This window comes from Mustela erminea, chromosome 3 (genome assembly GCF_009829155.1).
Source record: "Mustela erminea isolate mMusErm1 chromosome 3, mMusErm1.Pri, whole genome shotgun sequence".
Lineage (NCBI taxonomy): Eukaryota > Metazoa > Chordata > Mammalia > Carnivora > Mustelidae > Mustela > Mustela erminea.
The window spans coordinates 65292861-65313809 of NC_045616.1; the positions used below are offsets into that span (position 1 = coordinate 65292861).

General features: G+C 38.9%; 1 protein-coding gene and 1 pseudogene across 2 annotated transcripts; both read right to left on the minus strand.

Annotated features, from left to right (window-relative positions):
• Positions 1-1777: 1777 nt before the first annotated feature.
• BTF3 (basic transcription factor 3) lies at positions 1778-11234 on the minus strand. 2 transcript variants are annotated; one of them, XM_032335985.1, is made up of 6 exons: positions 11101-11234; positions 10452-10520; positions 5333-5446; positions 4815-5016; positions 3523-3579; positions 1778-2219 (listed from the first exon to the last, which is right to left on the minus strand). In XM_032335985.1, the coding sequence occupies exons 2-6, from the start codon at positions 10518-10520 to the stop codon at positions 2173-2175; spliced, it is 489 nt and encodes a 162-aa protein (XP_032191876.1). In that variant the 5' UTR covers positions 11101-11234; the 3' UTR covers positions 1778-2172. The 2 variants fall into 2 exon arrangements, with proteins under 2 accessions (XP_032191876.1, XP_032191877.1); XM_032335986.1 differs by lacking the exon at positions 11101-11234 and adding an exon at positions 10863-11094.
• Positions 11235-11278: 44 nt separating this feature from the next.
• Positions 11279-17458, minus strand: LOC116587202 (annotated as a pseudogene).
• Between the last annotated feature and the right edge of the window lie 3491 nt (positions 17459-20949).

Here is a 20949-nt window from a genome sequence, read left to right on the forward strand (position 1 = left end):
ATAGGTTTGCAGAGCCAGCTGGTTGTTTGCCCTCTTTTCCCAATCCTGAGACCAGCTATGTTCCAGTTAGATGCTACTCCTGGAGTAAAGTGGAGCCCAGCCACAGGCAAACCACAAACATCAAGTGTGTCAAATAAATCTTTGTAGCAACTAAAATTTAAGTCATTTGCAACTGTAGCATAACCCCGTTTATCACAGTCTTTTAAGGTATTAAAAGAAAAACCTTTCTTATTAATCTATGGTCCCTCACACACAACAGACCATTTAAAAAATGAAATGATGAAAAATCTTTTCTCTAGGTTGTTGGAGAAAAACTCCGGGTACAGGCAAAACAGGATTAACCCTAGTTAGCATCTGCTAAAAAAAGCAAGTTGCCCTGTGTAGGCCTGACTTGGAAATCCATTGTACTTCTCTAGTCCCATTCCTGTATGGATCTTGTACAAACACCTGCAAGGATATTCAGAGTGACATTCTTCACATGCCCAAACCAGCCTATAACTTTCACCTCAGTATCTTGTAATGAGCTGAGAAAATCTCTAACTTAAAATCTCATTTCTTCAAAGTACGGCCAGTGGACCAGCAGTATCAGAATCACTTGGGAGCTCATCAGAAATGCGAACCTACAGGCCCCACTCCAAGCCTTCCCAATCTTCTGCCCTCCTTTAGCTATTCCACTTGGTCAGTTACATGTAAGTGACATTTGTGTCTAACAGCTTTCTAAGCCAGCAAAGAAGCCCAAGTTGAGTGCTCCAGGTAGAGGTTGCAGTCTGGGGCTACAGTGATTATGTAGCAGTCCAACCAGACCCACAATCGTCTGGAAACATGTACTTCTTTTTTGCAATTTTGTAAATCATTGACACTGAAGTCTTTGCTACTGTAGCAGTGTACTTTAACAAGACTGATACACGTCCTTTGAAAATAACACAATGTTAAAATGTGCAAATACTATTTATACAAGTATTTCATTTTTGGTAGTTTACTTACAGTGACTTTTAGATATAGCTGCATAGTACCCTCAGAAGGTACTTAAAATTGTTATGTAAACTTAAAACAAATTCTTATGGCTACAAGTAGAAACTAAGACAATTTTCTTTCTCATTTGCCTTGATGCAGATGACACATTTATTTTAATTATCATTTGTAAATGTTTAAGATTTTTCAACATTATGATTGCTAATACAAATTTTTTTTTAAGTAGCCTTATAGATGGGATGATGGAACTGTTCAGTATCCTGACTGGGGCACAGCACAAATATTATATGCTAAATTTCTTTCAAATGTATACATGTAAACTTTACTGTTATTTCAAAGATTTTTTTCTAGAGAAAAAAGCCCTATTAAAGTGTTACAACTTAAATTTAAGATGAGGTGACATTCCTAATACAAACACTAGTTTTTTCAGGGGTCTAACAGAATATCCTACAAGAAGGTGAAGTAATGAAATAATGAAGTTGAAATAGAAAGTTGAAATAATGAAAAAAATCATTTTCATTAAGAGATTACTTCCACTTTTTTAAGGTACCCTTGTGTTACAACTAGAAAGTGGAGCTACTAACCCCTACTTCGTAGATTGAGAATTAAATGAAAATTAAGTGCAGTAGTATGTTAAAGGCACTTGGTATATACTTACAATATAGAAAATATTAAGAGAAACTCTTTCTCACCCACTAAGCAATATTCCATCCCTTATAATTATACCCATTACTTACACCACTGTAGCTCTGAGGGCTGCTAGAGACAAGTTTTAAAATATGAGAACTTTATACCACTGTTGTTATATTATACGGCCATTTAAAATCTTTAATCAAATTTCACCAAAGATTACCAGCCATATTACATGCCATGATTAGCTTTCTATAAACAACTTTGCTTTCCATGTACAAATCAGTGTTAATGAAATAAAAAGTAAAACCGTATCCTAGGCAAAGAACTTTATTAATCTTGTTTCAAACTTTATTCCCAGGCTTCTTCAGCTTAATAAGCTGCAAAGAATGAATTGTGTATAAGCAAAAACTGAAAAGAGCTGCAGTGTCCAAGGGGCTTGGGCTTAAAAATATTAGAGATCTAGATTTTATCAGATCCATGAACAAAATTTTAAAAAGCAGTCATAATATAAAATAGCAGCTCCCAGTAACTTCTTTAAGTTTTATCTTCTTCAGAAGTTGACTCAATTCAGTTTGCTTCATTCTTGGAAGCTTCATCAAAATTCTCCACAAGATCTAGAGGAAAAAAAAAAGAAAAACTGAAAAATCCCAAATCTACAAATCATCAGATTTTAAAAAGAGGTTAAAAAAATGCTCTAAAAATAAATCTTACAGTTAAAAATCAAGATATATACTTAAAAACTTTATTTCCAAAGAGACCACTACCCATTTGGCACATTTTCAAGTATAGGTTCTGGAATGTAATTAAAACAAGGAAAAGAGGGAAATTCATTAATCTAATGACACAGATACTATGCTTAAAAATATGCACATGCCCTCCCCAGTTCCATTTCACCCCAAGAATTAAAACTGAGCAATAGTAATATATTAGTCAACATGGGGGTCAGAACCAAAGAACACCATCACAAACAATATAAAGTTTTCCTGGATTCCTAAAGGACACCTATCTAGGCAAAGTGGAAGTATTTCAGTCTAGTGATTCTATTGCTGAATAAACATGTTTTATAACAAAACAATTTATTTAAAAAAAAAAAAGATTTTATTTATTTATTTGAAAAAGAATGAGAGAGAGAGAATATGTGAAGGGGGAGGGTCAGAAGGAGAAGCAGACTCCCCGCTAAGCAGGAAACCCAATGTTGGACTCAAGGCTCATGACCTGAGCTGAAGGCAATCGCTTAAATAACTGAGCAACCCAGGAGCCCCCAAAACAAATTACCAAGTAACAGCTAAGAAAGCAAAATCCCTCCTGATGGCCAAGAGTTTTTCTGACTTTAGAATGGTTATACCATATCCCAAGATACCTGAACTTCTCCATGCCTTATCATGAATTTATTAATCTCTAAGTAGGAAACAGGTCTCTGTGATCTACTAGTATTCTATTTATGTGATAACATACATACTTATTCAATATTTGAAGTCTCCAATTAGAAAAAGCCAAGTCTACAAACATAACTCCTAGTTAAATAATACCGCATTATTTTTTTCATTCTGGGCAAGGTTCATGTCTTCCTTTCCTGTCCTTTATGTTATTACCCCCTCCCCCAAGTTAAGGCTTTCCTTTAGTACAAAGATTGGTTATTCTTCCTTCTAAGATTTTCTAGGTTTTTTTTTTTTTTTTTTTAAGATTTTATTTATTTATTTGTCAGAGAGAGGGCGAGAGCGAGCACAGGCAGACAGAGTGGAAGGCAGAGTCAGAGGGAGAGGGAGAAGCAGGCTCCCTGCGGAGCAAGGAACCCGATGTGGGACTCGATCCCAGGACGCTGGGATCATGACCTGAGCCGAAGGCAGCTGCTTAACCAACTGAGCCACCCAGGTGTCCCTAAGATTTTCTAGTTTAACCATAAATGAAGGTTCCTACCTGGAACTTCATCATCATCATCCTCTCCGGTAGCAAGTGGTGCTTTTCCATCCACAGCTGTGAAAGTGAAATGACTATGTTACACATTCATTAAGTCTTTAAAAACATTAACCAGAAGAACAGATGAAAGGCCAAGTGTTGTTAGAACTTATGACAACAATGACATTTGGGATTTCATCCCTAAGTACTAATAATAACACGGTAGCCTAATGTCTACAGATGAACTAGAATGCTGTTCACAGCCAACAGAACAAATTTCATACCCGTATTTTCAATCCTCTGACCCACCACGGGTCCTGAAGTGGTATGAAAACAGAGTGCCCCCAGGGTAGCAGTAAACCCACATACCAAATTATGGGAAGATTTCTTTTGGGAGGCAAAAATTAAGAGATTGTTTTCTCAAATGTTTTGTGCATGGCATATGGGAGATGCTTAACAAACCTTTACTGAAATGAAAATAAAATGATCAAAAAATTAAGTGCCTCTGATTGGTGGTAAGCATCCATTTTCTTTTTAACACACAAAAAAGTGAACTATACATGGAGACCTCCCAGTACTATCCCTATCAGATTTTCAGTGGGGTATTTCCAAAGCCTACTTTAGCTCCAAAGGCCCAAGACTTTCTAGAATTTCTTACGCCTCTCCATCTGACCGACACCCCGTCCCCCCAAATTCTTATCTACATAAAAGCAGAAAAATGCCTAGAAAAACATGGAAGACTAAATAATGGACAATATAATAAGCCTGTCTTGCTTCTACATTGCCATTCTCCAAAATTTTACTCAGAGAACCACAGCATAAAGTAGCTACATCTCTTAATGCACTTACTCAACTACAAGATTCTTCTGCCCTGAACAAAATCCTTGTACTATAATGAAAAACACCCAAATAATGCCAGGCCAATTCTTAAACATTACTGGTAATACCAGTTGTAAATACACTGAAAAAAACCTGACAATTTATAATATATTTTAATCAATTCTTAACAGTTATCCAAAACCCCCCCCCAAATTAACATTTATCATTTCCAGCTGATAAAGGTAAAAATTTTAAACCACTGATCCAAAGCAAGTTGGCAAAAAACATTCCACTGAATCAAGTATAAAGTCCACAGCAAACTAGTTAACACACTGAAAACACTAAGAACACCTGCTTAAAAGTCATTGTAAAAATTGTCACTTTTTAGAGGAAAACTGTCATTTTCAAATTTAAAGATATTCATATCTACTTGAGATCTTAGAAATTTCCTGATAAATCGGTAACCCTGGGCAAAATAACTAAAGGAAACTCACATTGTTTGGGCAGAGCTTCAGCCAGTCTTCTTAAACTAGTCAGACTGTCTGCACCAAGTTGGTTTAAGATACTGGGTAGCATTTCTGTCAGCTGCTTTGTCTCAGCATGGCCTGTAATGGTGAAAGTGTTCGCTGCCAGCGATGCCTGAACTTTGGGGTTGTTAAAGTGGATCACTGTTCCTTGGTTTGTGAACATATTCACCTATCAAGAAAAAAAAATTAATTAGCAACACCCAAAACCCCAAACATTCTATTAAGGAAAAGCTTAAGTCTGGCTAACTAATCCACTATTTCACTGTGAGGCACAGGAATACTTTGCCTGGAATGGAAAGTACAATCTAATCACTTTCAGACTTAGCACTCCCTAATATTCACTAGTGGAACAGAAACCGATTTTAGAGGGATATGAAATTCTCTGTTGGGAGTAGAAAAAAAAAAAAAAAAAAGTTTAATGCATGGCCACTGAAGCTTTTTCCGACCAAAACTTGTTTTATAAAGAAATAAAATTCGATACTTACTTCTTCAATACCAGAGATATTGTTTACCCCTAACTTCTTTAAGGAGAACTGAAGTTTTTTATCATCTGCTGTAGCTGTTCTATGAACCACCTTCTTCTTTCGGCGAGCAGTTCCCTAGAGTGAGGAGAAAAGAAAACCTCACCACATACATACCATAACAGACTTTTTTTTTTAAAAAAAGATTTTATTTATTTATTTAACAGAGAGAGAGAGAGAGAGAGATATCCTAAGTAGGCAGGGGGCGGGGAGGAGCAGGCTCCCCGCTGCTGAGCAGAGAGCCTGATATGGGGCTTGATTCCCAGACCCTGAGATTATGACCTGAACCAAAGGCAGAGGCTTAACCCACTGAGCCACCCAGGCACCCCATAACAGACATTTGCAAAGGAAAGCTTCTAATTCCTTTCTGACCTTTGGATATGTTTAAGAAAACTACCATAAGCACAAACTTTTAGGCAGCAAGTAGGGAATGATGGAAGCAGAAAGAGGGTAACGAAGGAATTGTCTATAAATCCTTAACAACTTCTAAGCTTCTAGTTTTGTCATATATAAAACAATGATCTTTTCAAAGTCTTATTTTTTAAATTATCTGCTCTAGAAGTGATCAAAGAGATAGCATGTATCAACCTAAATTAAGCATCATTTAGAAGTTATATGTCCAGAACTATTAACCTTTTCTGTTTTCCATTAATATTCACAAGCAAGACAGTGTATGGACATGTTTAAATGAGTTTATAATAGACTTTTATAATACCTAAGAATAAAATCTTAAGTTTTTATCTTAAACCACAAAGCCTCTACATGATATGATCTGCTCTGCCCCTACTATTCTATTCTTGACCACATCTTGTATCACATACATTCTCATCTTTAGCCAAATAAACCTCCTCACAGTTCCTTCAACAGGCCAAAAAGGGCCTTTGCACATACTATTCCTTTCTTCCCTACCATCTGTATTTGTTCCCTCCCTTACTACAGATCTCTGTTCTTACATCACCCTATTAGTGGTCTTTCCCAGCCACCCTATGTAAAAAAGCAACTACTACAGTTATCTCTATCCATCCAGGTTTATTTTCCTTCCTAATAATTACTATGAGATAAATGTAATTTATTGTCTGTCTCCCTTCACCAGAATGTAACCTCCTTAAGAGATTCCATTCTGTGGCTAAAATTAACAAGTCAGGAAATGACAGATGCTGGTGAGGATGTGGACAAAGGGGAACCCTCCTACACTGTTGGTGGGAATGCATGCTGGTGCAACCACTCTGGAAAACAGCATGGAGGTTCCTCAAAAAGTTGAAAACAGAACTACCCTATGACCCAGCAACTGCACTACTGGGTATTTACCCTAAAGATACAAATGTAGTGATCCGAAAGGGCACATGCACCCAAATGTTTATAGCAGCAATGTCTATAATAGCCAAACCATGGAAAGAACCTAGATGTCCATCAACAGATGAATGGATAAAGAAGATGTGGTATATATACACAATGGAATACTATGCAGCCATCAAAAGAAATGAAATCTTGCCATTTGCGAAGACATGGATGGAACTAGAGCGTATCATGCTTAGTGAAATAAGTCAAGCAGAGAAAGACAACTATCATATGATCTTCCTGATATAAGGAAGTGGAGATGCAACATGGGGGGTTAAGGGGCTAGGAGAAGAATAAATGAAACGAGATGGGATTGGGAGGAAGACAAACCATAAGTGACTCTTAATCTCACAAAACAAACTGAGGGTTGCTGGGGGAAGAGGGATTGGGAGAAGGTGGGTAGGGTTATGGACATTGGGGAGGGTATGTGCTATGGTGAGTGCTGTGAAGTGTGTAAATCTGGCGATTCACAGACCTGTACCCCTGGGGATAAAAATATATTATATGTTTATTAAAAAAAAAAAAAAGAGAGAGAGAGAGTCCATTCTGTTTACTGCCATGAACAGTATTGAGAACAGTGTCCAGCTCCCTGAAGACACTCAGTAATTTGAATGAATGAACAAAGGAATACAGGCTTCAAGCAAGTTTGTGGCCACTTGTTCATATACACCAAGTTTCCAATCTCCTCCTTCTCAAATATAACCCATAAACTTTCAGAACTAGGCAAATGAGGCTCTCATTTTCTGCTTAACTCTCCGTAATACTTAATAAACTCAAGAACTCTTATGTATAGATTAAGCCCTTTATATGATACATAAAGCTCCTTATGGAAAGGTTACCACCCATCTATTTCAAAATACCCCAACCTACATACCATTTTTTTTTTTTAAGATTTTATTTATTTATTTGCCAGAGAGAGAGAAGAGAGAGCACAGGCAGGCAGAGTGGCAGCAGAGGCAGAGGGAGAAGCAGGCTCCCTGCCGAGCAAGGTGCCCGATGTGGGACCCGATCCCAGAATGCTGGGATCATGACCTGAGCCGAAGGCAGCCGCTTAACCAACTGAGCCACCCAGGTGTCCCCTACATACCAATTTCTATTTGTCCTTTAAAACCCTTTTCAAACCATTATCTCTTTCATGTCATCCCTAAATTCTGCCATAAACTGCCCCTAGCAAAATCATTCCCATATCTAGATTTTGAAAATGCTTCTAGGGGCACCTGGGTGGCTCAGTGGGTTAAGCCTCTGCCTTCAGCTGTCATGATCTCAGGGTCCTGGGATCAAGCCCTGCATCGGGCTCTCTGCTTGGCAGGAAGCATGCTTCCCCCTCCCCCGGCCTGCCTCTATGCCTACTTGTGATCTCTCTGTCAAATAAATGAGTAAAATCTTTAAAAAAAAAGAAAGAGAGAGAGAGAAAAAGAAAATGCTTCTCTGCACTATGTATATTACACTATGAAAACAAATTAAAAAACAAAAACCAAAAAAACCCCTCCCCTACTGGCGTTAAAGTCCCCTAAGGGACCATAAATTTCTTAAATTTCATATTCTCAGAACTGAGCACAGTTAAAGTCTTAAGTAAATGATAGACAAACCGAGTAACATATCATAGCTACAAAAAAAAAAAAAAAAAAAAAATACTGGCTACCAATCCCCCCTAAAACCTTTAAGAATAAAAATCACTTTGATGTAGTCATGTAGATACCTGGTTTTCAAAGAATTCTCTCTAAAAGACATTCTAAACGACTACTCTAAGATTCTAAAAACAAACCTGACACACCTTCTATAGATTCCATACAGTTCACATCCAGAGAGTTCAATTTTTACTGATGTAATTTAGTATCAATGCTCTGATCAGATATTGAATAAAGCACTTTACACTACTTATCTGGAAGTACCTAACACAGGTTTCTCTAAGGCAAAACTAACTCACCAAATTTCATATTCCATAACAAAGAAGTTTTTTAAAAGGTCCAGATTACAAGGACATAAGTATTTCCTACGTCACCTAAACAAAGTTCAATCCTACATCAGCCTTAAGAATCTAAAAAACCTACACTTTCCTTGCCCTAGAATGTTTCTCATAGCTAAATGATCAGTACCAAAGAAAGACAGCACACAAGCACATTATCCACAATACTTCCTGTAAAACCTGTACTAAAAGACACTTAAAAACACTAATGTAGGGGCATCTGGGTGGCTCAGTAGGTTAAAGCCTCTGCCTTCAGCTCAGGTCATGATCCCAGGGTCCTGGGATCGAGCCCCACATTGGGCTCTCTGCTCGGTGGGGAGCCTGCTTCCTCCTCTGTCTCTCTCTCTCTCCCTGCCTGCCTCTCCACCTACTTGTGATCTCTGTCAAATAAATAAATAAAATCTTTAAAAACAAACACTAATGTAAGAACACTGAAACACTGACCACAAAGGATATAATGAGTTCTTCTGGGACCTGAAGGCCACACCTAGCTTTTAACAATTGCTAAGAACAAGAAACACCTACCATTTGTTAATGGGCAGGTGCAGATGCTCAAGACTACTAGCTTCAGGAAAGAAAAAAGGATCGTGATATATTCATTGTTGGCAAAGTTCAGTAATTTAACAAATGCACATCTCGTTGTTTAAGCCTACATGCAGCTTGTATTTCACAGAAGATTCTACTTGAAGACAAATGTTTAAAATTGGGAAAAACTAATAGGTAATAAACTTGTCCTAGGGAAGCTTTACAAGTTTTACCAAGTAAAGACATGCTCTGTTCCAACAGGCTACCACACCTTGTTAAATACTAGGAATGTGCTAACATGATGCAAAATACAACTAAGCAGACAGACCTCTGTCTGGAGCAGACATCTGACTTAAGTACATCACTCAGAAAACAATCTAATACTTCCAAGTTCAAAAAAGAATACTCTTGAAGATCAGTATCCAGCAGGAAAAACCAAACAGCCAAAAACTTACCTAAAAACCTACCAATCATTCTCATTCTCTCAGTTTTAGCATATTAACAAAGCCAAAATTGAAAGAGATCTGCTTAGGTAGTGTTTTCAAATCCACAGTCACTGCCTTGAAGTCTATGATGTGCCTCTAACATATGTATCTTCCAAATATCCTAGAAAACATACAACTACTCTAAACTGCATTTAAGAAAGAATTACAGGCCTTAACTTAAAACAGACACAAACTTCTAACTATTAAGCACAACAATTATCCAGAATCTTACAATATAAACTACAGTTCAAAAGACAGATGGAACTAAAGCTCAGAGTTAGCATAGTTATTTTAAAATAAGAAAGAAAGAAAGAAAGAAAGAGAAAAGGCAAAGCACCGTATGTATACAACTTGGGCCAAACAAGGTAGAAGTATGATGGCCACTAACAGAATTGACACATTTTCTTACTGATTAAACTAGGAAACACTTTTGTTCTACTTAAACACTGTAACACAAAACATACTTATACAGAAGTAATGTTTGTTGTTTAAGTTCTCTTTTCATCTAGACTCACTTTTCTCTTTTAATCTACAACATACAGGTCCCACTGACACACTCTATTGTACACCATTTAACCCCGCCCCCCCCCCCCCCCCCCCCCCGCTTTGCTAGCTCTATGAAATGCCCTCTAGAGACAGTGACAAGCCAATAACACAAGAAAAGCAAATCCAAGGGTAAAAAAAAAAAAAAAAAACAACAAAAAACAAAAAGCAAATACCACCCAAAACCTTTAAACTTCAAAAAGCTCCCCAAACTATTGAAACTTACTTTCCCACCAATGCGCACTTGTGCTTGCAGTTTGGCGAGTTTCTCCTGGTTCATGATAGTTTCTTTCATCTAGAAAAACAGGAAACCCTCAGCGAGGAAAGGTCTGGTTCACTCTAGCATTCCACGCTCGTTATTTCCCAAGACACCAACCAAAAAAAAAAAAAAAAAAAAAGTCCTAAACAGGCCGAGGCCTGAATTCCCAATCCACCCCGCAAAGCTCCCAATTTCAGTTTTGAGGGAGCGTAAAGAGCACCCACTTTCCTACCCTCTTCAGCCCCCCCCCCCTTACAAGCCGAAAAGGCCTCTAACCCACGCCTGGTCAGCACCCCCCACCCCCGGCCCTGGCCCGGCCTCGGCCTAGCCAGGGCCTGCCCGGCCCGGCCCAGCCACTCTCCGCAAGCCTCGCGGTACCTGAGGCTCCTGTCCTCGGGTTCCGCCGCGAGGTGGAGGAAGAGACGGCGTCGCCTCGCCCCCAGGGCAGCCGCCCCTGGCTCGACCTCGCCCCCGAGAGTCAGCCTGAGTGGGTGCGCCTGTCCGTCGCATCGCCTTCCTCTCCTCAGCCCTGTCCCTCCCTGTCTCGCTCCTTCCGGGCACTTCCCGCCCCCGTTCCCGTCCTCCTCCCACGCCGGCGTCCAGAGCCTTTTTGTACCTTGTTGGAGCGGAAATGGGACCGCGCGGGGGACTAGGGTTGGCGCTCAGGGGGTCTCGGGCGGACCAGCTGAGATTAGGTGCACACACGCGGGGACGCAAGATGGCAGCTAGAGGAAGGCCGGAAGTGATGCAACGCTGCTTCCTCCAAAAGTCAGGAAACGGATTTTGCCGCGAGCTTAGTGCTTCGCTGCGCACGCGCGGCCTGAGGCCCCGGCATTTGTGACCGACCTGGTGGGACATTTGTCCTGGAGCGCGGGCCGGTTTGGGGCCTCACGAGGGCCTCTGTACTGTCGGCGCCGCGTGTAGTCCTGGGAAAGACCATAGAGGAGTCAGAAAGAACGGTTCTTTGCAGTTAGGGTTGAGTAAGTCGGCCCTGATCCCCAAATTCTTTACCCTCAGAAGAAAGGGCAGTTCACATTTGCGGAAACGCTTGGGGCGCCCCGCGTGTGTTCATCTCTTCACTCGCTCTGGCTCGCTTTTTGGTGTAGATTGGAGCAATTCTCTGGATGTTTTAGAATTTCCTTTCCGGCCCATACTGGCCTTTACCGAAACAATTTGTCACAACTTTGCCGAAGTAAACTAATATTACTTTCCAGGATGAGGTGGTTTGGTGGGTTGCAGGACCATGGTTCACAGTTTCTGGCGAGCGCGTTCAAAATGTATCCCCGAGGCCCGATCCTTAAAAGGGGTTCAGTCGGACTGGGGATGGAACCGGGTAATCGGAATTTCAGCAAGCGTAGCACCTACCGCCCGAGACCCCTGTACTTAATTACCTTACTTCTCTTGTTTATACAGACAAAAATTGACTCCTTGGTGTAATTTGGCATGGATTTTACAGTTAGTGATTCACAGTTGAACAAACATTGTTCCTTAACTCGGTAATGCAGTCAAAGGAGCATTTGTGCCTGGTGTGTTAAGAGAGGCTAAATTTTCCAACTGGTAGGGCAAGCTTTAAGACAAGCTTAAAGTCTGAATGCTAGCTGGCCAGCCTTTTTGTGGTCTTATTTATGAAAAGCCTTTGCAGATTCAAAAATGAGTCCGAAATCTTTGAGAAAATACAGTTTATATGGCAAGGAAACTTGTGTAGGTGCAGATTTCCCTCCAGTTAAGTTTAATCATTTTGTTTTTTAATACTTTCCATGTGTAAATTTGTTAAAATGTGAGGTCTCTGAGAAAATAGAACAGCCATATTGCTTTTTAGGGTAATTGTAACTTGATATTTTCTTAAAAAACAATGTTGCTCCTCTTAAATATGAGTCAAGGTTTAGTACAGAAAAGGGTGAACTATTATGCTCCGTGGGTTACTGTAAAAGTCAAAACGACTGTGCCAACATCACTCAGTACTATAGAAATACTACAGAATACATAGAAATAGTTCCCTTTTTGACAGTATGTCTTTGTTCCAGAACACATTTTCCCTCCTTCTACCATGTTATACTAAGGGCATTTGAAACTCTTCTCATACAATGTTTTTTCAGCATTTACATCAACATAACATTCTTCCACCTACCTGTCACCTGATTTACCTTATATATACCTGTTTTCTGGAAATATCCCAGGTTATTTTATATATATATATATATATATATATATATATATATATACACATATATATATATATTAAAGATTTTATTTATTTATCAGAGAGAGAGAGGGAGAGAGCGAGCACAGGCAGACAGAATGGCAGGCAGAGGGAGAAGCAGGCTCCCTGCCGAGCAAGGAGCCGGATGTGGGGGACTCAATCCCAGGATGCTGGGATCATGACCTGAGCCGAAGGCAGCTGCTTGATCAACTGAGCCATCCAGGCATCCCTCCCAGGTTATTTTTTATTTTCCCTTGGTTCCCACTTTTCTGTCTTGTTCTTTTCTAATTTTTAAGAATTTAATTATGTTGAAAATCATGAAAGTTGCTCTAATAGAAAAGACATTTTAAATTTTTCTGCTGCGGTTTTGTGAATGGTTAGGAAATTCAGATTCTGGGGCGCCTGGGTGGCTCATTCATTAAGTGGCTGCCTTCTATTCAGATCATCATCCCAGGGTCCTGGGATGGGCTCCATGCTCAGCAGGGAGTCTGCTTCTCCCCCTGCCTGCTGCTCCCCCTGCTTGTGCTCTCTGTCAGATAAATAAAATCTTAAAAAAGGAGGGGAGGGGAGATTCAGATTCTGCTAATATTTATATACCAGTCTTCTAAAAAATAATTGAAGGGATTTTTTTAACTCCAAAAAAAGTTACTGGGGTGCTTGGGTGGCTCAATGGGTTAAGCCTCTGCCTTCAGCTCAGGTCATGATCCCAGGGTCCTGGGATCGAGCCCCACATTGGGCTCTCTGCTCTGCGGAGAGCCTGCTTCCTCCTCTCTCTCTGCCTGCCTCTCTGACTACTTGTGATCTCTGTCAAATAAATAAATAAAATAAAATCTTTTTTAAAAAAAGTTACTAAGTTGCTATCTTAGGTCAGTGATGACAAAACAGTAATTTATGGTATCTATGGCAAGTAAGAATTACTAGCTCCTGCATTTAACTACTTAGCCTGAACAAACTCAAGGATTCAACATGACCTCTGTCAATAGAATAGGCAAGAAGGGGAAACCTGTTTGCTCTCCTTGCTTTATAGTTTATGGTCTAATCAAAGTCGATGAATTATTTTCACCTCTCAGTTGGACTTGAGTTGGCTTCAGCATGAACTAAAATACATACTTGACATAATGTTTATTAAGAGCCTATTTTCACCCACAGGAGGTATTGGAAATCACAGAGGATAAATGTTCCCGTGGTTTTAGTTGCTTTGTGATCTGGCCGTTGACTGATAGACACAATAGACCTTTTGTTTGTTTCTAAACCTCCTTAAACTTCTAATATCCCCACCTTTGTCAAGTTAGTGTGCCTGCAACTTACATAGCTTTTGGTTTAAATGTCTCAGGAAAGCCTTTTCTGACACCCTCAACCTTATTAAGTTACATCCATCTTTGTTATTTTTAATTGTGGTACTTTATTAAATGCAGAATGATAGATTGATAATTTTATTGAGTTAATGGAGAACTGAACTAGGAGTCTTAATAACAATTTCTACAGGATGATGTTGAGTGTTGGCTCTTTAACAGTTGGATCCTCACGGAAATCTTATGAGGTAGGTTCATCCCATAGTACTTCTCACTACTGGCCATCTAACAAGAGCTTAGAGAGTTAAGGTGTAAAGATTGACACCACTTCATCTACCCTCCATTACTCTACCATCTCTCTATATCTGAATCTATAAATTTTGCCTTCCTTTCTGTTACACACAGAATTATTCCCTCTACTTGTACTTTTGTGCATTTCATTCAGGACCTTGATTGTTCTGTTATAGCCCTCCTGTGTCTGTTCTCCCCCTTTCAACTAAGTCATTCTACCAGTGTACTAATAAGCCTCAGTCTCAAGTATCTCAAAAGAGAGGAAAATGAAAATTTTTTTTTACCTCTGTTCTCCTCCACCCACTACTTAACTTTTGTGTTCCCTTTTATAGCAAAAAATCTGTCTGAAGAATTGTCTAAACCTCCATCTTGACAAATCCGAAAGGTAAATTCTTAGTTTTTATTTTAGCCTTTAGGTGGCATTTGACACTCTTGGCCTCTTCCACATTTTTGAAATATTTTCTTCTCTAGGCTTCATGAACATCTCACTTCCTGGTTTCCTCTTACTGGCAGCTCAGTGTACTTCACTTTATCTTAATTCTCTGACTTCTAAATATTAGAGTTGCTTACATTTTAGTTCTATATTCTTTTCTACGTATATTCTTCCTAAGTGTTTTCATCCAGTCCCATGGCTTAACTGTCATCTTTATTTTGATGAGGTCCCAAATCTATAATGCTAACCCTAATTTTTTGAATATCAGACTGAATATCCTTCTTACATTATTGTGGAAAGCTTCCAAGTGCACCGGAGCACAAATAATATAATGAGCCTCCATAGACCCACCACACAGCACCAACAGTTACTAAATTAATACATGCATACTCAGCTTTTTTTCATTCAATCTTAACAATTTTATTTCAGAAAACTTATATAAGGTCTTGCTGGAAGAAAGTCGAGTGCTGGGGAAGGGAGGAAGAGGAGCAGACAATGTCTTGTTTTGTTTTGTTTTGTAGAGAACCCTGGTAGAGAAACACTTGTATGAAGATGGGGAAAGAAAATGGTGCTAAAGTATTCTTAAAAGGGAAAGATTAATTGAAGTCACAGGAATTATTGAAAGCATCTTTTTTTTTTAAGTTTATTTATTTATTTTTCTTTGTAATCTCTGTACCCAACATGAGGTTCAAACTCAAGACCCTGAGATGTGGAGATCAAGAGTAGCATGCTCCTCTGACTGAGTCAGCCAGGTGCCCCCAAAGCATCTTTTCAAATCTCAGTCACCCAATATACTCTGTATTTTCGAGACCAGACTGGAATCAAGGCAGTCAATAACGTTTTTATAATTTAAAAAAAAAAAAAAAAGCTTTAAATGTTTAATTGGTGGGGAAAAAACCACTGAAAATAAGTTGCTCTTAGAATATACATTGTCTGCAGTCAGACAAGGATGATATATGGGTAGAAAGATCCTGGAGTGTCATGAAAGCAAAGCATGGAAGTCTACATTATCCAAATTTTGCTGATCATCTATTTAGCGAGCAGTTTACCTTAGCACGCCTTACCTTAACCACACTAAAATATTTTTAAGGCCTTTCTTGGCTGTGAAATCCTCCCCAATCCTATTATCTTCATAAAATCTTTCAAATTGGGGCACATGGATGGTTCAGTTGGTTAAGAGTGCTTTTGACTCAGGTCGTGGTCCTGGGTTCCCGGGCTAATGCAAATTTAGCAAGGAAAAGTAAATCACTAAACAGTTTGAAGCAGCCTTTCTTGTCAGGCAGAGAATGCCAGCAGAGCTTAAATTTTTCTAGTAGATTTTTAAAATTATCCATAGAAGTTAGCTGCTATAATAAATCACTGTACCAAGTTTATAGAGACAAAGAGTCCAGCCTAACATCCTCTCTCTGCTTATAAGCTAAGCAACCTCCAATAAGATTTTCACAGTGTCCTTAATTCAACACGATTTTTTTTAATTAAAAAAAAAGTGGTTTTGCCCTTTCTATTTTAGGTTATATTTGAGTGCCTTTTAAGAGTGTTGTGCATTTATTGGGAAAATTCTTTTGAAGCTTTCATTTGCTCTAAGAAAATGTGACTGCAGAAACCAAATCTATAGGCATTTTAAAATTTAAACTGTGGTATAACTTGGTGACTACCAAATTGTAACTGACTCAGTTTCTTGTTTCAGTGCCTTATCTTTTCCCCAAGCTCAAATCAATGCTAACCAGGGCCATTACAACCTCCCTGGGGTATTTATTCCGTTGGCTGGTGGGTTTCCTGGAAGTCTACATCCTTTAGATTTACTCTCAGGATACCAGGTGTTCATTTGTCAGATACATTACACTGCTCGTGTATTACTTTTTATTTTTTGTTTTTTAAGCAAAACAAGTTGTCAGGGTAGAAAATAATTGAAAGACCAACATATAATTAGTAACTTCGTTTGGTCAACAAAACTGTCCAAATTTCAAACCTGGAAGGGGTTTCATTTTGTATATTCCTGTATCATTTGTCACAGATATAAAAAAGAGTGAAAAAAAATCTGGAAATAATTATTTAATTGTTTGCATTTGGGTGATAGACTCATTCTTCTTTTTTTTTTTTTTAAGACTTATTTATTTGGTGGAACAAGAAGGTGGAGTGGCAGTCAGAGGGAGAGGGAGAAGCAGGCTCCCTGCTGATCAGAGAGCCCAACATGGGGCTTGATCCCAGGACCCCAGAATCACAACCCAAGCTGAAGATAATTAAATAGATAATTAACTGACTGAACCACCTAAGTGCCCCTAGATGCAATATTCATTTTTTAAAGCCTTTTGATTTTTTTTATTACTCAAAAAAGCTGCTGCTGCTGCTTCTTCTTCTGCTTCTTCTTCTTCTTCTTCTTCTTCTTCTTCTTCTTCTTCTTCTTCTTCTTCTTCTTCTTTTTTTAGCATTCTGGCTCTGTGCTTTTGCCTATAATGCTTTCACGATGATTTTCTGCTCCTCGATAAGGAAAGCATGCTTGATCCTGTCACGAACACATTTAGCACACATGGAACCACCATAGGCCTTGCTGACTTGTGTTTATCATTTTAGACAACCTCATAAGCACTTGAGATCTCACAGCACGAACTCCTGGAAGTTAGCCTAGGCACACTCCACATGCAGATTTTGGTGCTTTCCCAGCCTTCTCGATATAAAGGTAAACAATTCAGGACAGCATAGTTTTATTAGAGGTTGTACTGTAGGACAGCATATGATGGTAGGTCAAACACTAGACCATTCTGAATGTCTATGGTTGCCGTCCCTGGAAGAGCTAGACTCAGTATTCTTTTTTTTTTTTTTTAAGATTTTATTTATTTATTAAACAGGCTCCCTGCTGAGCAGAGAGCCTGATGTGTGGCTTGATCCCAGGACCCTGAGATCATGACCTGAGCCGAAGGCAGAACCTTAACTCACCGAACCACCCAGGCGCCCCTTTTTTTCATTTTTAAAGTTGACATATTCTAGACTTCTATCTCATATACATGTTAGGTTTTGTCAAATTATTCTAAAATTTTGTTGAAATAGTATAGATAATTTGGGAAAATTTTGTGTCTTTACTAATTGTTGCATTCAGTCTGCATTCAGTTGCAGTAAATAGATCTGACTATTTTAAGGGTATAGAGATTCAATTTAGGGAATTGGTGCTTAGAAAATTATTTAATGGGCTGTAAGAGTGGGCTTTAGCCTAGACCATCAGAAACGAGTCCCAGGGTAATACTGCAGAACTAGACTCTTACAGAAGTGTCTACTACCCATCAGCATGGAGAAACAAGACTCCATGACTAGAATTATTGATGTTATGAATAGGCTACTGTATGGGTGCATGTGTGGCTCAGTTAGTTAAGCATCTCACCCTTGATTTTGGCTCAGGTCATGATCTTGGAGTTCTGGGCTCGAGCTCCACATTGGGCTGCGTACTCAGTAGAGAATCTGCTTGATGATTCACTCTTCCTCTCCCTTTGCCCCTCTTCCCACTGGTGTTCTCGCTCTCTGTCTCAAATAAATAAATCTTTCAAAAAAAAAAAAAAAGAATAGACTACTGTAGCTACAATGTAGTAATCAAGAAGATACTGTATTACTCAACACCCACAAAGCCAATGACTATGCTCTTGAAAGCTGCTGCAGAAAATACTATTACATTGGCCACCATGCTTGCCAGCCAGAGAACAAAGTAGCAGGAGAAAGGCTTTGGCTTTCCATACCAAATCTTACTTTAATGTACCTAATTGGCAGAAATCATTTATCTCTAGAACACTAACTGCTCGAGTATTGGGATATACAGTTTTTGAAAAAAAATTTTTTAAGATTTTATTTATTTTAGGGGATGGGGATCCAAGTGAAAGGAGGGGGCAAGCAGACTGTGTACTGAGCACCAAATGACCAGCTGATCTCACAACCCTAGTTCTGACCAGAAGATATGACCTGAGCCAAGATCAAGAGTCAGCTGCTCAGCTGACTGAGCTACCCAGGTATCCCTGGGAAATGTAGTTTTTAACTTTTCAAGATTTATAGTACAGAGAAATAAGCTTAAAAAAAGTTTGAATGGATGCTGAGTACCAATCTACCTTATCCATGAACATAGTGCAACTATTGTTTCAAATATTTTCTGTTTTATTTTATATATATATTTTAAAGCAATGTCTACACCCAACATGGGGCTCAAACTTAAAACGCCAAGATCAAGGGTCTCATGCTCTACTGATTGAACTAGCCAGGTGCCTATATTTTATGTATTTTAATAGAGAAAACTTTCTGAAGATCTTGGACCTGCTTTGTTGGCTGGATTTCCAGATATACCATAGTTTTTTTTATTTTTAATTTTTATTACATGTAGTTGGTTTACAAAGTTTATAGTCTTTATTTTTAATCTCTTTCACTTTAGATATTGCAAGTATGTCACATTTGTCTATACTACCTTTGTTGAATAAAAAAAAATTAATTTTTGACCACAGGTGACCCAGCCATCAATTTACAGAAAACTCAAAGATAGAAAAACATGTTAAATTATTCCACAGAAAGCAGGGGTGCCTGGTTGGCTGAACTGGTTGGGTATCTGACTCTGGGTCATGAGATTGAGCCTCACATCAGGCTCTGGACTCAGTGGGAAATTTGCTTGGGATGATCTGCCCTGCCCCCAAAATAAATAAATCTTTAAATATGTTATTATATATTCCACCTAATACATTCAATGAAATTCAGATTATGGGAAATGATAGGACTTCAACCAATACATTTCTGGAAGAAGGGAGAAATAAGAAAAGGGACTGTGGGTAAAAAGATACCTAAGAGACATGTTAAAAAAAAAAAAAAGACAAAGGAGGGGCACCTGGGTGGCTCAGTTGTTAAATGTCTGCTTTCACTCAGGTCCTGATCCCTGGGTCCTGGGGTGGAGCCCCACATGGGGCTCCCTGTGCAGCGGGTAGTCTGCTTCTCCCTCCCCCACATCCCCTGCTTGTGTTCCCTCTCTCTCGCTGTGTCTCTCTCTGTCAAATAAATAAATAAAGTCTTAAAAAAAAAAAAAAAAGAAAAACAGGCAAAACTATAGTGCATAGGAATGCGTGCTAAGGTGACAACACTGAAAAGGAAGTTATTATAAATATCAGGAAAATGTTATTCTTGGGAGGAAAAAAGGTAATTGGAAGGAGCACATGGGAGGTTGCTAGGATGGCGAGCAAGGGTCTATCTTGTGATCTTTGTGGTTTTCTGTATTTGCTCTACTTAACAAAGTTTTTAAAAAAGTGACACAGAACAAAATATAATACAAAGATATATGCATATTTAAGGTCATGTTTCAACATTAGGGAGGTGTACTGTAATGGGAAATAACTATTTGGTCTTTGTCCCAGGTTTCTGGGCCATAGCTCCTTGAAGTGGTAGGAGTGTCTTTTGTATGCTAATGAGATGACTAATGTGCTGGAGGCCACTAGAAAAGCTTCAGGATGGGGCAGATTGCCAAAAGATCAAGGCATGGTTAGGATGTTGAGGACGGGAACTTTCAATTCCATTCCTAAACTTCCAGTCAGTAGAGAGGACCTAGAAGTTGAGTTCAATCACCAGTGGCCAGTAATTTAATCAGTAATGCATAAGTGATGAAACCTAGACAATAGAACTGGAGAGCTTCCAGGTTGGTGATAATATCAAGGTGTAAGGAGGGTAACACAGCCAAAAGAGGGCTTACACATTCCAAAAATACCTCTTTCTCCATGTTAGGCCCTATGCATCTCTTTGGGTCTTCCTGAATATTTTTGTAAACTGGCAAACATATGTATTTTTCTGAGTTCTGTGAACCACTCTAGTAAGTTACTAAACTTGAGGTAGGGTAATGGAAACCTACAATTTATAGCCAGTTGGTAAGAGTGGCCTTGGATTTGGGATTGACATCTAAAGTGGGGACAGTCTTTTGGAATGGTGTTCCTTTAACTGGTGGGATCTAATGCCAGTTCCAGGTAGATAGTGTCTTTCTTTACTGAAGTGATTTATTAGACACCTAATTGGTGTCTGGAGAATTGGTTGTTGGTATGGAAAAAAAAAACACTGAAGTGTGTACCTTTGTGAGGAGGAAAATGGGAATGAAGATCAGGGAAGAAGGAAAAAGGAGAGGGCCTTGCTTAGACTGAAGATAATAGTGTACTAATGATGGCTAATGTTTATATAACTGTTCTCTCTGAGTATAAATTAAAAATAGTTAAAAATTAAATAGTAAATATTCTGCAAAGCATTAGAGTACTT

Coding starts and splice junctions, on each gene's coding strand:
- BTF3 (XM_032335986.1), bottom strand. CDS start 10,994: ATGCGACGGACAGGCGCACCCACTCAGGCTGACTCTCGGGGGCGAGGT. Junction 5,447..10,451: donor AAGTGCGCATTGGTGGGAAA/GTAAGTTTCAAT, acceptor TCCTCACTCTAG/GGAACTGCTCGCCGAAAGAA. Junction 5,017..5,332: donor ATATCTCTGGTATTGAAGAA/GTAAGTATCGAA, acceptor TTTTCTTGATAG/GTGAATATGTTCACAAACCA.